This window comes from Bombus terrestris, chromosome 3 (assembly GCF_910591885.1).
Source record: "Bombus terrestris chromosome 3, iyBomTerr1.2, whole genome shotgun sequence".
Lineage (NCBI taxonomy): Eukaryota > Metazoa > Arthropoda > Insecta > Hymenoptera > Apidae > Bombus > Bombus terrestris.
In genome coordinates, this window is record NC_063271.1 from 3,881,176 (window position 1) to 3,898,295 (window position 17,120).

The window sequence follows — 17,120 nt, forward strand, 5'->3', positions numbered from 1 at the left end:
GAGACGAGTTCTATGCATAAAATCGTGGTACGTGAGATGGGGCATGCCAATGGCGATTTTATCTTTCATCTTATCTTCATAGTCGAGAAATTTTTTAACGATAGAGAGATAAGATCGGTGCAAAGAGCGCAACAGGGTTAATGTCAAGGGCGGATGTAACAGAATGGAAGACGGTGAGTTTTATTTGAAAAATATTTAATAATAAACATTGACAATATACAGAGAAAATACGCCATAAGAAGTCGCTATGGGAGTAATAAGAACCTAACAACTGGTCCAGACTTACAAAATATCATCAAATCAGACAATGATAAAGGTGTTCCGTAAGACACCCCGTGTACTCCTATCAGTATTTGCAACTAAAGTTTTCGAGTTGACCGTATCCTCGTTCTCTCGACATGTTTTTTTTTTGTATATATATATATTTTTGTTACTTCATGTACCTGACGTTTCGTTATAATTAATTCTTATTTATTTAATTAATTAATTTTTTTTTTTTTTGCTTTTTTGCTTTCTTTTCCTGCAGATTCATAGATTACTTCCTCGTCGTCGAATTTCCATCGCGTGTAAATGTGTGTTCCGCAGATGCGTGAATATGCTAACGCTCAACTCTTCTGCATTTTTCTTGGCGCAAAAAGTCGTTTACGCTCGCTTTAGCGTATTATTCTTTTTATTTCCTCCGGAGTTGGATTCGCAGCCGGAAACCAAATGACGATTCGCACGCGTCTCCCGTTGCGAATCCGTTTACACTGCGAGAAAAGCGAAAAAACAGGTGGCATTTAGCTCTTTTTACGATGTTCTCTAGTTTGTATTAAATTTCATTCTTTCTTTTCTTTTTTTTTCTTTTTTTTATCCATGTTTTCTGTTTTTATCTCGTATCCCCGTTTGTCGAAACGTTATCTCTATCGTCCCTTCATTTTGTATATCATCGAATCGCTCGCATTTTCATTCACATTCTATCCTCTAATTAATTTAATCGCTCAAGTTATTCTCATTTTGTTTCCAAAAACAAATACGTCCGAGAACTGTCTATCGTCTGTTTTTGTCGCGGCGATTCGACGAGGTCCAAAAGCATCATCACGCTCATTCAGCATCACACGATACACGGACACATATCGTCTCTTCGTAATATCATTCACTCATTCACGACTCTAAGAAGTTAGACTTATTACCGTAATAACGCCCTAATGTCATGGAACATCCCTTACTTGTTAATTTTCTTGTTATCTTCTTTTTCTCACTTGTCATTCTCTTTCTGTCTTTGCCTCGCGATAATTCGAAAAAAGAAGATGGCCATGGGTCGTGCTCGAAATCCTCGAAGGTGTTGCTGGCCTCGAAGGTGTATTCGGCACCACGCGTTTTTCATGTGTCCCCGGCGTATTGCGGAAGGACGACACCAGAGAGTTTCCGGAATAAGAGAGCGGAAATGTGCGTTGTCGCGTAGACGAATGGCAAATATCTCGTCAGCGAAGGATCTACGAGGATTTCGAGCTGAACTTGGCCACGACGCCGCCTAGTACGCTAGGATATGTTGCTCGTAAAGATGTGTCGTTTACGTAAGTCATGTAGTCATCTAGATTCACTTTAAAAATCCCGTTTACGGTACTGCCTTTAATAATAATTAGAGTAGAATCATATATTTATATATGTATAACGTTACGGTGCGTATCGATCGTATTGGATTATTTTACAATGCGATTTACCCGCTAGCACTCGAGAACGTACGCGGATCAACGAAAAAGGAGAACGTAAAAATGACACGTGGGCACAAATGGGGCGAATTAGTCGACTGTGCTCTTTCCAATTTGAAATTTTGACGTTCTACCGCGCATATTTGGCTTGTCTTCCTCTCTCTCTCTCTCTCTCTCTCTCTCTGTCTCTCCCTCTCTTTCACTTACAATATTTTCTAATTTGAATTTCATAGATTCGTCCAAAGCGTTCGACGATCGAATCGTGCGTGTTAAAATTACAATTATTAGCAGATCCTTTTTTATTTTGTACAATTCACGAAGAGAGGATTCTACGCCGAAGCACGATTTTTTTTTTTGTTTGTTTGGCGAATATTATAAGTTAGTTTCTAGAAGTATGAAGAAGACTAGTATCTGTGGTTCTATCGTCGAGACAAATGTTCGATTCTTCTAAGAGACTCAGAAACAGATACTATTCTAATCTATTCGTGTTTCTGGCTACCTCTAATTTCATTAAATTTCCCTTTGTACAGCGATTGATTCATTATTCTTTATATAGATAAATTTTCCTATAGATAAATATTTAAGGTGTTCCGCAAAACGTGGCGAATATACGAAGATCGAGTTCAGTACATAGAATCGATAGAAGTAGGTTTTCTCGGTGCTCACGTGATTATTTACAGTCGATCTTTCTTCAAGAAAGTCGTGTTCGAATCTAAAATAGTCATCTCGAGTATCTTTCGCTAAAACGTATTATCGACCGCGGATCTTTCTATCGTTTCTATGCACTGAACACGTTCCAATGATTGGTTTCACGAAACACCCCAAGGGACACCGGAGTCGAAGAAACAAACTACTACAACTAAATCGAATCTAAATTAATCGGCTTTACGATTCAATTATATTTATAGAGCACGATCCGTCGATCGCCTGGACGCACTTTTAATTTCGCGAGATGCCCAGGAATATTTGTATCAATGACGTTTTACGAACAAAGCTAATAAGCAACCGAAGAAAAGAATTACAGTGGAAAGAGAAATGAAATTAATGAAAAATGTAAGCTCAACGACGTGAATCGTGAATATAACGGGAATCGTGTACGGTAGGCCTGCGTACGCAATCGGAGAACACGCTCGAGAAAACGATAAAAGTCCGGAATAAGAGGAGGAATATCGGGGGATGGGAGTTGTGCACTCGTGACGAAGAATAAAGACGCGAAGACGGTGGGTCTCGCCTAGATTTGAGCTTGACTTACGCTAGCCACTAGTTGTAATAGCCTACCGATAAAGGTATCGATTACGAGTAAGTATAAATTGTAATTACAGTGTACAATATACAGGGATAGATCTTTCTTGCTTAGTTGCTCCGCTTTTGGCGCGTGTTCCTCAGCCAACGAACACGATCAAGAGCGTATTCCTTTCTAATATCAATATATCATTTTCGAGCAGACAGCATCTCCAGAGCCTTACGTATATGAAAAATGTGTTCGTTCCAAGAGGAACGAGTCGCGAATAAGCGACCAAGGTTCGAGGAGTAAAGAGTCTCTTTTCGATCCTGGGAACGTCTCTTGCGCTCAAACAGAGAATTCCCGAGAACTATCCTTTCATTTTCGCTACTTCGAAGATCATCGTTCTCGTGCATCACTAGCATATATCTTGTGTTTCCTTTACCATCGTTTATTTCTCGTTTCGTTTCATTTCTACAGACTCTCCTTTAAAATCTACGCTCGTTAATTTAACGTTACAAGAATCAATGAGTATGTTCTGAATTGTTCGGTTTAGCTCCTAAAACGGGCACGTCCCGTTCAATTAATCCTTTCTTTTGTGCTCGACGAAATCGATCACAGTCGATCCCTAATTACGTTATTTACATGTACTGGCGTTCGCACACGCAAAAATAAAAAAAAAAAGAAAAAGGAAAAAATAAGAATAAGAATATGTATCTTCTTATTTAGCGGCCAATTTCGGTCCTACGACCAACTGCCGGCCATTTTGCCTCTCTTCCTAGCCTACAGAATTATACTAACGATAGATTACAGCTTTAAAATCTACTCGACGACAGTAAACCAACTACGTTGCGTTTAACCACGTCAGTTAGTTTAACTAGTGCTGTCGCGTTTTTTATCTACGTAGAAAAAAAGAACAAAAGACAATAGAAGAAGTAGAAGAAAAAACAAAAAAAAAAGAGAAAGAAAAGAACATCTTTGTCATATTTGGCTATTTCACACGACTCTTTGTGTCATACCTTGCCCCAACCCCCACCCTCTCCACCCTCATTATCCATCGCATGTCTTTTCCTTGACCATTTTGTTCCTCACGTTTCGTCGTTTCTTTCTTCCTCATCAGTTTCTTTTTATGTCTCGCTTTCACGCTCAAGTTCATTCACTCGTGGCCACTCGCATTCCTTCTCACTTACGCTCCACGTTGAGTCACGCAACGACTTACCTATATATTTATTTATATATATGTATATATTTATTACGATAAATCTGCACTTAACTAGAACTTTTTTTTTCTGTTCAACATGGATTATCACTCACTCGGCTCAATGTGCGTACCATTTCCCTATCGCGTTTCTTTTTTCATTTTACTCTCTGTTTCGGAGTACTCTGTGTTTATGTGTGTCTCTGTGTGTGTGTGAGTCTCTCTCTCTCCCTCCCTCCCTCTTTTCCGTTTTGTAATTCTCTCTCTCGTTTGCCTTCGTGATTACGTTTAGCAAAAAAAGATTTTTCCGACCGATCGAGAAATCAAATTCTGTGATCGAGAATGCCGTAGAAATTCGAGGAACTTTAAACTTGAACGAATTCATCGTTCATCGTTTGAAATGAAAAATGCAAAAAACAGTATGTATACATACGTGTACATATCATATATATACATATATTGTTTATATATATATATATACATATATATATACACATTATATATATGTATATATATATTACATATATGTGTATATATATATATGTAAATGAGTTTAGTTCTTTACGTAGAACGGTAGAACATATCTTCGATAGCTGTAGTTAATTTCTAGTCGAGAAATAATATTGGAAATATCACATAAGCTTTCTGTGAAAAGCTGTCCAAGAGATTACATCAGAATTCAAAGGATCAGTCTATCAATTTCAGCGCCCTCGATCACTCGAGCTCCGTTACAATGTGCCCATCTTTTGTAAATGAATATCGTAACTCTCGATGAAAGTTGCTATTCGTGCGTGGACACTTAGTCCATCGAGAAATAGGAATCGTTTCGTCGATTAACATCTTACAAAAGAATTTCTCGTTTGTACGAATCAAGTGACAATTTCAGAGTATTCCAAATCGGAGAGATTCGAATTCGAGACGAAGATTTACTAACATCATAAATTAATTTCTATTCCAATTCCTCCACCAAAAAGTAGTTAAAAAAAAATAAGAGAGCGTAGAAACCTCGATCGACAAGCTTCAAAATTCACAAAATTCGAACAAAAATTACCATCCTTAAAAGGCAATTTTCATTAACTATATATATATAAAAAAAAAAAGGCTGTCACGTTCCATCTTTCATTGGAGCGTCGACAAGGCCGTGAGTATTAGGAGAAAAGCTGCGTTACATTGTCATAATCTCGATTAGGAACCGGTAGAGACTGATTTGACTAGATTCTGTTTGCCAGAATCTTGCTTTTGTCAGAAGTCATTCAAGGGATTTTCTCTCTCTCCCTTCAGCCACATTTACTATTCTACTCTTTACAGCCGCGGTTCGTTTCGCGAATCTACGCACACACACGCGCAACATAGACACACACATATTTGGCATAGAAACCCTACCGGTCACGCGTAACTGCTTCGTCGCTCTCGTCGTTTTCTCTCCTCTAAAATCTTGTCTAGCTACCTAAAGAGGGTCTCGCGTATTTTTCTTCGCCGATTACCGAGCGTGGCGTTTGTCACCGGAAGTCGCGTGTACCTCGTCGACACGAAGGAAGAGTTCCTTTCCGGCAGCCATTAGCGAGAGTTTCCTCTACCTCTTGCACGTCTTATCACGTGTCTGATAATTGGTGTTTCTGATTCATGATTAGTAAAGACCTGTTATCGCAGGCAATTAAACATAAAATTTTGTCCATACGGAGGACGAGGGTAAATAATAGTAATAGTAATGACAGTAAAAAAAAAAAAAGATACGAAAGAAAACGGTCGATTACTCGTTTCTTTATTTCAGATTTCGTTTTTATATTTTAGCGAATTATCAATGAATTATGTACAAAATTCTTTGTATATTCATATTTTTACTCTTTTTGGATCTCAATGAATAACATCGTATTGCGATGATACGTAAACTTTGTAATGTGATCTAAATAGTCCCGGTTTCGTTAGTGATAAAAATTTTTGCCGGGTCGCGTTTTAAAAGTTTCTCCCGAACGATTATGGAAACGTGCACGAGCAACGAATTGCATAATTACAATTGATTTCTAGAGAGATCAATTATCTATATCTATCTACTTATATATATATACGTATATACACAAATATATATACACGTACACCGTCTAGATTCGACACATTTGCCCCTTTGTCATTCAACTTCGTAAAGTCGGAATGGCTGCCGGGTCCGAACTCCGATACAAACTGATTGTTTAATGACGCGATGCCACGTTCCCTTTACACACGAATTTCGACAGCTTTGGAACGTTTCGATTCTATTTCATCTAACTTGTAACTTTGATCTTTCGCTGGATAGTGATATTTTTCTTAAGACGCTCGAAACGATCGTTTGCTCGGATGTTTAACATGTTTCCAACAAAACTCAATTTAATCAGTCCCCTTTGTCCGCTAATTCAGTTTACCGATTTCCCTGTCTGCCATACATCTCTGTCCTTCCTCGCAACCCTCTTATTATCGATCAGAGTTTGAAAGTTCGACGATGCTTCGGCAGACCTTTGTCGTCTGGTCGATCAACCCCAATCGAAAACTATCTCCAACTGAGAAGCACGCTTTCAATCTAATTTAAATTCTGAGTGTTCTATATCATCTTCCTACGATCTTTAACCTTCTATCTCTTCGTCTATCAGTCGCTTAATGCATTCGATCGTCCTTTCGTCTGTAACGATTAAAGCAAATTTCTTTCTCTTCCTTTTCTCTACGGGTTTCCTTCTTCTATTTTCCCTGTGATCGACTGTGTGTAACTTTAATGTACCCGTTTCGAAAACAATTTTCTAATCTTTGTCCTATTTATGCGTGGCACGTTCGTAGTCGACTCGGTAGTTCTGGCTTTATTGGAACCTTGTCCATAATGGCCGGATGATTTCAGGATGAAAGACACGCTTTCGTTCCGCGTCGACGAGAGCCGAAGTCAATGATTTTGTATCGGTGCTACGAAGAAGGCTAGCGTCAGCATGCGCGGAGGGTCCAGGCATCGCTTCGTGGGCTAATCGTGATCGATGACGGATGACGATGATGATTGTGTCGATTTCTTTTTGTTCTGGTCATGTTCAGCTGAGTATAACGGTGTACTTGGAAGGCTCGCGCTCTCATATCTGACGATCCTTAGTATGGCGTGAACCTGTTGTACCCGCCTCTATACACGGTCGCCTGTGAAAAAGATTGATTTTTCCATCAATTGAAATTATATTTTAACTTTATGATCGTCGATTCCGCCTGTTCTTTGACAGATCGCGAATATTTAAGAATAGAGATATTTGAAATATCCAAAGTACAGTACTTGTTATAAAATTGAATGAGCCAAATAGGAAGAGAACCTTTGCTTAATTTTACGCAATTATACATTTCCATGAACATCTATATACTAGTTGTTAATTATTGGTAATAAATTTAGGAAAATGTTTAGAAATAAAAGAAATAGCCACGGTTTAGTTATTAATTGTCAACGATAAATTTACAAAAGTATCGGGAATTAAAATTATTCCATCTATTTATTTATCATTTTGAGAGGTGAAAAATTGCATTTACCCCATAGCCAGCTACTGGTCCAATACCATGTCCAAGGTAGGGATCGGCGTATTCACGCCCGTAACTGTAAACATCAACATGAAAACATATTAAGTATCATTTCTGTAATTGTAAATTAATCGATGCCTGTTAAGGATTAAAGGATAAGCAGATAAAAGAAGATACAAACTTAGGATGTTATCTAAGGATTTTCGATAGGACTATCGGGTTTTTCGGTAAGAGTATCATCAGGTTGTTGACTTTCGACGTATCTGCGACTCCTAAGAGCTCGACCACGACGACGAGTTCTTCTGGAAGGAATGGACTCCGACTGTACATCTTTTTCCATATATCTGAAGTTAGATTTGTAGAATATGATAAATATAGAATTATAATAGATATAGTCTTCTCGATTCATGAACAAATAAAAAATAAAAGCAAGATAATATCGTAAGAATCTTCGATCTCTTCCTCAACATTTTATATCGAAGGGTAAGAATCCTTTAAAAAATAGTCGACCAATTTTAGATTCTAAAATTCTGAGAAATTAATTTCCCCGTAATCGTAGCGTTAATCCCTAACAAAATTACCCTCCCTGAAATAACCAAACGAAATCCAATGGTACCACAAAAATTCCCAAAAGTCAAAGGGTTAAAATCCCTGAAAAAATATCGATTGAAAATCAATTACAAAAAGCTCGTTGAATTTCCTCAATTAGTTTCTTCATAATCACAGTATCAATAGAACGCTAACATTGTCGAAATAATCAAAGCAAATCTCTTATATCGATACTGCTACTATTATACTATTATATTATACTACTAAAATCCCTTAAAAAGCAACTGACCAAAATCCGATTAGAAAATCCTCAAGAATTAATCTCTTTATAATTCGAGTATCGATGCAACTCTACTAAATTAAACAATCAAAGCAAATCTCTTATATCGGAATTGTTAATAATAGACATAATAAAAAAAAATTCCCAATATCCGAAGATTCATATTCCTTAAAAGGCAATCGACTAATATCCAATTAACGAAATTCCAGTTAATCTCTCCATAATTACTAGCTCCCGATAAAATTGAAAAAAAGTTTAAATCGCTTAATAATTAAACCGAACCTCCTCGTCGGTCGTGGTTGAAAAGCACGTCTCGTCTCGAAAGAAGGAAAAAGAGAGGAGATCCCACGCGACGTCGAAGACTGTAAGGGTTATAGTATGTCGCATAAAGGAGGAAGAGAAGATAGGAGAACAGAGCCCGAGGGATAAGGCGAAGGAGGCCTTTCGAAGGAAGTAGTGGTGCGCTTACCCCGCGACTGCGGCATATCCTGCGACCGGTTGTGCCGCAGCTGCAGCTGCGCTGTATGCGCGCGCAGCCACTGCCGTGTAGGTCGCTGCAGCTGCGTAGGTGGCCTGCTGAGCTGTCGAGAGGGGCGTCTTCAGCAACGGTGACGCTGCAGCTGCTGCTGCCGCGGCCTGAAACAGGAACCATGACCCGCCATGCAAGGCTCAAGCAAGCTCCAAGACAGACCAGACAGGATGTCCTAGCGGAGAAACGGTACTAACGCGTCCTCTTCCCGCGTTTACTTCATAAACGTCCCTGCACGCTTCGCAAATATTGGAACTCTCCATTCGCAGATTGTTTATGGCCTTTACTCCTTAGGGGTTAGGTGTGAGGTAGTAGTTTTGATGAAGGAATTGTTTGATCTTTAGATTGGTTCGTGAAACAAGCGTAAAATGAAATAGGGGTAGTTGGTGGTAAAGAGTATTTAATATTAGAACCATCGGAACAGTTGCGACAAGATAATTTTCTATAGGAATTTTGTAGAGATCTACCGATATCTTTGGGATTTTTTGGTAAAATATGTAGATATTCTTTTGCAGAAAAAATATGGATAAAAGTTTACATTTCTCCTTGTACTGAATATTTTTCCTACTGTATTCTTAATGTTGTTATGAAGATTGTTTAGATTTACGACGATATAATTTTCAGGATTTCAACGGTTCTTCGTAAGACGCGACTAAAAGATCGCAAATAATCTATAATTTAAAAAAAAAAAAAAACGAAGTAGGCTATGATGAAAGAGCAGCGTACTTTTAATACAAAATTTTTGTAATCTGAAATTCAAAGGGTTGCTGTAAAATGTGTGCAACCCTGGACATAAATACGTCGTTGGATGGAACCATTCAACAAGGTAATTTACGATCTCGATATATCTATGGATTCCTTGGATAATTCATGGGTTTTTTTTTTAATAGAAAATTGCTTTAGGTACTTTATGGTTTACTGTACAAGGTGTGGAAGGAGTAAAGACGTGTTTGTCATCTTTTTAATCACTGGAGAGTTCCATAGGTTTGCAGAGTTTTTAACAAAGTAGGGTATTTTTGCTTTTTTTAATTTCTACAACGTGCAACGACTTTTATAGATGCGTTTCTAAAGCATATGGATGAGACAGGCGTGCATCGTTCATTCACGATATTTTTTACGACGTTGTTTACGCAGCCGGGAACTTTTATTTTGAGCACTGTTTGAACAACGAACGCTGTTTCATCCATATGCCACACGGTGCAGATAGTAAAAAGTTTCGAGCACTCAGCTAAATGTGGTTCTCGAAGCTACTGCTTTCTGTCGATCAAAGCTCAAGGAGGCGTGATTTATGTACAGAGAATGATGCGAAAATGATTACATGTTATTTACTCGTTGAAATCGATTTCTCCGATAATAACATACCAATGTACTGTTTATCGTTTATTTAACTAATCAAAGGTCTCTTTTAAAGAGGCGGTCAAATAAATTTTTCTTCAAAGAAGAAACCAATTTTATTTTATTTTTCTCACAGGAAGAAATTAGACGTTTTATCGTACGAAAATAGAATTCTAAAGGGAAAATGAAATGCCAAGAGTGATTTAGTTACGAGATGTTAACTGTCTCGGATAATTTCCGAACGCGGCGAGTATCGATGTTCACGTCGAGATTAAGACATATCCATCGAGTGTACCATTCATTCTCGGGGGAAACGCGAAATCTACGTGCATGCATCTAGAATACAAGTGTATCTTCTCTAAAGATATCTTTCTATCACGGGATTTCGCCTGTCAAAACGCTTTTACGCTATTTTCATCTCGCGTCGTCGAATAGCGACGCTCGAGCATAAGAGAATTTCTCCTCGACACGATGAAAAATATATGCAGGTTCGATACTTTGCATATGAAAAAAAAGAACAAAATATAAAAAATGTTACTCTCATATCCGATAAAATATAGAAAAACGATACAAGAATATAAAAATTTTGTTAAACTTAATCCCATGAATTGCCAAGAGAAATGGACCCTTAGAGTTCCTTTTCATGTAATATTCTGCAATTCTATTTGACGTTCGTAGCGAGAAGTGTATCCACTTCTGGTGATTTTCATGGAATTATCCATTCGACGGATTGAAGCCAGGCTTATTCCGTCACCATCTATGGGAGAGCGCTTAAGTGCACCGAAATTAAATCTCGCCTTTAGTTCTGTTCCATTTTATTAAACTCCTTTGCCCCGCTTGTAATTCTGCAATAATATTATTCTCTTTCTTAAACGAAATCGTTAGCCGCAAGTCGAGAATTCGTCTATCGGTTCTTCCGCTAATGAAACGTGAACCATTTGCTAGATTAGGGTCTTTTAATTAACTATATGCGTTTCACGAACCTGCGACAGATTGCATATCTTCTTAGGTACACGACGTTTGATTTTCTTCTCTATAAAACATTTGTCGCTACTAAAATATTGTTATTCTTCGGTTATATATTTTCTGGCAGAATTTTTATTTTTACCATGATATTATCTTTTTCAGTTATTGCTTTCTTCAACTTGTGATATTTTACACAGTTTGTCGTTTCTTTTCTCTTTTTACATTTTTCTCCAACTCGCAAGCACGATAATAGTAATCAAGTATGAAAATTTTCGTGACAAATTTTATAGGAGATTCGATATTCCAGGTACGAGGAAGAGTTTTTAAATTAAATAGAGAATTTCTACCATACAAGGGGGAATTTAGAGCGCACCTTGCAAACCCCTTCGAGATGGAACGCTCACTTGCCAAATAAGCGAACGTTTTTCAAGACGCGATGATTAATGATGCTTTCGAAGCACGTCGTTTTCTTTCGCAACGTGTGCATCGAGCAAACTCCTCATAAATCATACATCATATGCTTTTTGTGCAATAATTGTACTTGATTTCTCCCCTCACGAGTGTCTAATTTAAGGAACGCTAACGTCACTCAATCTCTTTATATAGAAACAAAATTCACCTCGTTGAAACAAGTCCAAATTCCAAGCAATCTATCTCTTTTCTAAATACCTTAACTTTCTGCTCTCGGAACCCCAACAACAATTCAACGAATAAATGACAAATGCGATAGAAACTGAAGAAACAATGACCAGAGGAAAAAAATTTGTTTTCCACCATAAAAATATTGTTAACGTTTCGTCAACATCACCTGAAATACCAGGAATAAGGTTCCCTACCCATCCTCGATCGTCGCGAAACTCTCATTAACAATTTTCCTCTCCGGCGAACGAAGAACATCGAGTGAAAGAAGCGGAAACACGGTTTCAACGGCGCCAGGAACTCGTGGAACAGGCCGGTGCGTACTGCGATAGAAGGTCGAGGTTGGAGCGCGACGACGGAAATAAGAATCCGTGGCCGACGTTCCTGGAGACGGGAAAAACTCAGGGGAAAGTTTCTGGGTCGCGGTTCATTTCCAAATGCGAGACACGTTCCTGGTTGCGCGATTTTCGACTGGGATATATCGTGGTATGTGGGTCAAGTGACTCTCGGTTGGTCTGCCCTATTCTGCACACGCTGTTTAGCCAACCGACCACTCCAACCGTGGAAATTATTTAACGTTCCTTGAAATCCTGCAACTTTATTACCTTGCTGCCTTTCACAACAGTCAGTGAGATTCGAAAATGGACCACCGTGACGTACATCGGCCAACAAAAGTATTTCGACATTTATCACAGGAAATATTTACGACCGTATTATATGTGATTGATAAACATTTTGAAATTTCACCAGCTTCTTACGATGCACATAGTACATTTAGAGAATCTTCGAACATGTACTTTTGTCAGCCTATCTGTGTTCATGAAGTAGGCTTGTTATACTAAATTAAACTTAATTCGCGCAGCGAGAAGATAGTTTAATAACGTCATTTTCAGAGAGAATCTTCATTAGCAAATAGTGACAATCCTTTGCGAAAATACTATAGTGCTGTTACTTTAGTTCTTTTTTTAAGTATCGGAAGCCTAGGATCAACGTCCGACCAATGCGGGTACAATCTACTTTCGCTGTTCATCGAAGTTATGGACAATGAATTCTGATGAAATAGAAAACCAGAACTTCGATATCCAGTACACGGTTAGAGGATTCAACGATATTGGCTTCGGAGAGAAGCTTTTGGAATATTGAAAGTCTGTAGCCGATGTCTAGTCAATGTCAGTTCTAATAAAATCGAAGAACAATAGTAGTAATTCTTAGACAATTATAACATCTATAACATCGTCGGTTTACTGCTTGGGGAAAAAGCAATGTCTGGCCAACGCAAGGAGTATCTACTTCAAGCCAACGTCCAAGACGTAAATGCCGAATTTTAATTAGTTAAATAATGGTGATAATCTTTCGAGAAAATTACACGATACTGCGACTTTACTCCTCTGAGAACGTGAATCTCAGAATGTTGAAAGCATAGAAACGATGTCTGACAAATACAGAGATTCTATTTTTACTTTCGAATAAAATTACGAGTGTCAGAATTCCGACGAAATAGAAAGTCAGATTTTTCACAAGAACATTCCACGATATTAATTTACTCCTTTGGAAACGAAATATTCAGAACGTGCGAGCCCAGCGTCGACGTCTGACCAATGCCGGGCCTATCTACTTCTACTCGAACGACGTTAAAGTCTGCAAATTTCTTGCATTCCAAACTTCTATATTACCATCGGGTGGAAAATATATTTAACGAGATACGAGTTGCGATCTCTGTAGAACATTTCGACACGAAACTGCTCGCGTACGATACTTAATTCCAGCGCCGTTAAAAGGTGCATTGCCGCAGGGTCAATTAACTCTCGGTTATTTTCAAGGGTGGATGCAAAGGTGGCTGGAAACCAGCGTTACAACGTTCATCGCGTAGTTGCCCGCCGATCGTTTTCCTTTTTCCATGTCCGTTTCCGTCTCCCTATTCCTCGCTGAACCTCCGTTCCGTGAAACGACAAAACCGCAACGGGGATATCGCGTTTACGCCGGCCTGGTTCACGGGTCAGATGTTACGTTAACGATCTCCTCTTTTCCCGACATAACGTTTCACCAGTAGCCACGAGAACGTATCTGGATAATTACTCCCTTTTCGTCCTATGCTCGATCCACTTTCACCGCCACGCGGGGCTGATTTTGTTTCAACTGGCCCGGAAATTGCAGTCGATGCGTCCTAATTGGTCGGAAAAATTTCGACGGCCGTACGGAATTTCCAGCAATTTGTAGAATGCTTTGGATATCGAACAACTATATTTTCGTTCTTTGTGAAATAATTGAAACGTTAATTATCGACGTCGGTATCGACTTTCGTTGTAATTTACTTTATTAGGCTGTCTATAGATACGTAAACATTGAAAATTTAATGTCCATATAAACGAAGCTTTAAACAGCTAGTATTGGACAATTGCGATCGCTTTCAATTGGAACAACTGTTTTTAAAAATCTCTTATTTCGAGATTGGAGGAATCAGAACGATATTCAGTTCCCTGTCGATTCTCATAAGAAACGAACATTTGAAATATGATTATAACTATGAAAATAATGTTCCGCGTTTAACATTATAAAAAGTTCATTATATCTTTCCAGTTCGTCAAACCGTGTTACGTTTAAGAACGAAATTCTAACTTAATTAATCACGGAACTAAAAGGATGACACGTTTAAAAGTTAAAAAAGCTGGTTATATATAAATTCTCAGAACTTCGACTCGCGCAACTGTAATTTCCAGTGCAATTGGTACCGGTATCGACTTCTATCGTAATTTATCCCCCTAAGCTCTCCATTCTCCCAACAAGAATACTAAATCCTCAATTTCTTTTTTCCACCGAATAATAATTATCGTATTTAACAGGGCAGCTTGGAAGACGGAAGCTCAGCGAAATAGCCGGAATGAAGCTGTCGGACGCACGAAATGACGCGACGTTGATTTATGAAGAGAGAAGAGGCAGGCTTCCGCTCGGACCACTGGCTCTTTTCCTGAAAAGCTCGTAAATCCTGGCCGACAAGCAGGATCCCTCGTGGCCGGTTCCGTGAGCCGAATAAAGACGAACCGGTACGCCGGTGCCACCAGAAAGAAATCGAATGGTTGGCGCGGTCCCGAGCAGGAAATTAGCCGCGGAAAATTCTGTAGCCGCGATTCGACGCACGCGTGTCCCTCGCAAATTTACGACGCTGCATTCTTTCGCTTCTCGATTTACTCGGTCGATCGTTCGTGCTCCATTTACGTTTCATCCCACGGAGAACCGGTTTCCAACCCCCTCCCTGCTCTTTTACGTTTCCTTTTCTCTTAACCCTAACTGTTCGACGTGAAAATTGTTCGATCACCAGTTTGTTTGTACAGCCGTTGCTCCTAAACGAAGACGCGTTTTGCTTTTGCTGCAATTTCGGTTCTAGTTCATTTTTGCACGAACAGCGGACGATTTTCAAGTGGACGAACAACGTTAGGCTTTCGAAATTTCTAGACCGAAACTAAAGATAAGTTTCTTGAGTATACACGTTGCCGTATACTCTGTACGGTATAATTTTGTTCTTTAACTGTCATACGAAAATTTGGGGAAATTTAAGGCACCGAATCTCAGATCTTTTCAATCTATAATTTCGATCTCCGATTAAATTTCCGAAATTAGATCGAGCACATTAGATGGAGCGTACATTAGCGTGATGTGCTTTGGAAGGAACGATTCTAAAATGAATTAATGTTACAAGCTGGCTTTATCGAATAGTTCTGACAAAGATAACCTTGATTCAAGAATCAAAACGTTTCTCCTAATGTATTTCAGGAATATAACGAGATTCTATGTTCTCTCCGATAATTGCGTCTAATATTCCTAAGGGAAAGAGACATACCTCTCATTTACACGCAAAGAAAACGTTCACGTTCAACTCTACAAAGACATAGGACGGTGAAATTTCCACGAGATCGTGATGATACCTTTGCAAACTCGATCACCGATTCCAACAAGCTACGTACGTAATGTCCACGACGCGTGCGATGAACGCAACTATGATGGAACGTATCTAACGTGGAAAGTTTCTCGCTGTGAAAATCGATATGCTCGACAGAAATACTTGGATCGCGTAATAAAATCATCGGGACATGAGAATAAACAATTTAACGAGTAATTATTTCTTTACCTTGCGAAATTGACTAAGGTTTCGTTCGAATAAACGGAGTCTACGTAAACAGAATTCTACAGTAGAATACTCGTTCTAATTTCTAACAGCTGAGGCACAAATCACTGCTCAGACTCACCGTTTGAATTTGCATAAAGATTACAGTTCATGTACAACCGATACGATCGCAACTAAAGCATTAACGTTGAAACGCCAACGAAACACAACAGACGGAAGATATTAAGCTCTATCAAATTGCAAATGATCTTGCAGGTTTCTCAGTCATCCCTCGAAAGCTTCGAGCTTGATATCCGTAGATAGGTTCGAACTATCGACTTGACGTTTCGAGAATCGAGTGCACGAGGCGGGCCGAGGTTCGACGATGCTCGACGAGGCATTCGAGGCGTCGTCGAGCATCTCGAATTCCAGCAGTCACTACATCCACGACGGTTTCCGTCAAAAGCTTCGGAGGAACCACCCCGTTGCGCGACAACTCGGCTTCGCTAACACGTTCTCGATTAAGTCGCCGGGCAGAGAACTAATTTCAAGGGGCTGAATCTGTCGCCATGGGGTGTGTCGGTTTGTGGTGGGATGGGTGAACTCGGAGCAACTCTAAACTAGCTAAACAACTCTTTCTAAGATACTCGCCGGGTCCGCGGAGTGCTCACCAATTGCAGCCGTTGCTTGCAGCTCAGACGCGTCTCATCTTCGTATTATTAATGGAGAGGGAGGATGCAGAAACAAAGGAAATTTCGAACTTGCCGGATAATTGGCCTATTTTATACTTTTTTTTTTACTTTCACGTATATTCTGACTGGAAAGTTCGCTGCGCTTTTTACCGTTTGAACGAAATTAATTTTTCCAGACACTTTTCTGGCTACTTAACGAGTCGATGATTACGCATACTATTGTAAAAAGTTGATTCTCCGAGTTATGAAAGTGTATCACGCTGGCGAACAAAGTTATAAGCTAATTAATTTTGAAACTAAAATTTAAAATACACGCTTGAATTCCAATTCTCGCGATTCTACCGCGCTATGACGTCGCTTATGTAAATTATTATGTAAATTAATAAATGTAAAATTTGTTAATTTACATAAAT

At 39.0% G+C, this 17,120-nt stretch overlaps 1 protein-coding gene across 8 annotated transcripts in view; it reads right to left on the reverse strand.

Annotated features, from left to right (window-relative positions):
* Nucleotides 1-178: 178 nt before the first annotated feature.
* Nucleotides 179-17,120, reverse strand: part of LOC100644512 — a 350,489-nt gene continuing 333,547 nt past the window's right edge. For all 8 annotated transcript variants that reach the window (XM_048404380.1, XM_048404379.1, XM_048404377.1 and 5 more), the window contains 3 exons: nt 8,917-9,083; nt 7,631-7,694; nt 179-7,252 (listed from right to left, as the gene is read on the reverse strand). In XM_048404380.1, the coding sequence (XP_048260337.1) occupies nt 7,208-7,252; nt 7,631-7,694; nt 8,917-9,083 (276 nt within the window). In that variant the 3' untranslated portion in view covers nt 179-7,207. The remainder of the gene's footprint in view (nt 7,253-7,630; nt 7,695-8,916; nt 9,084-17,120) is intronic.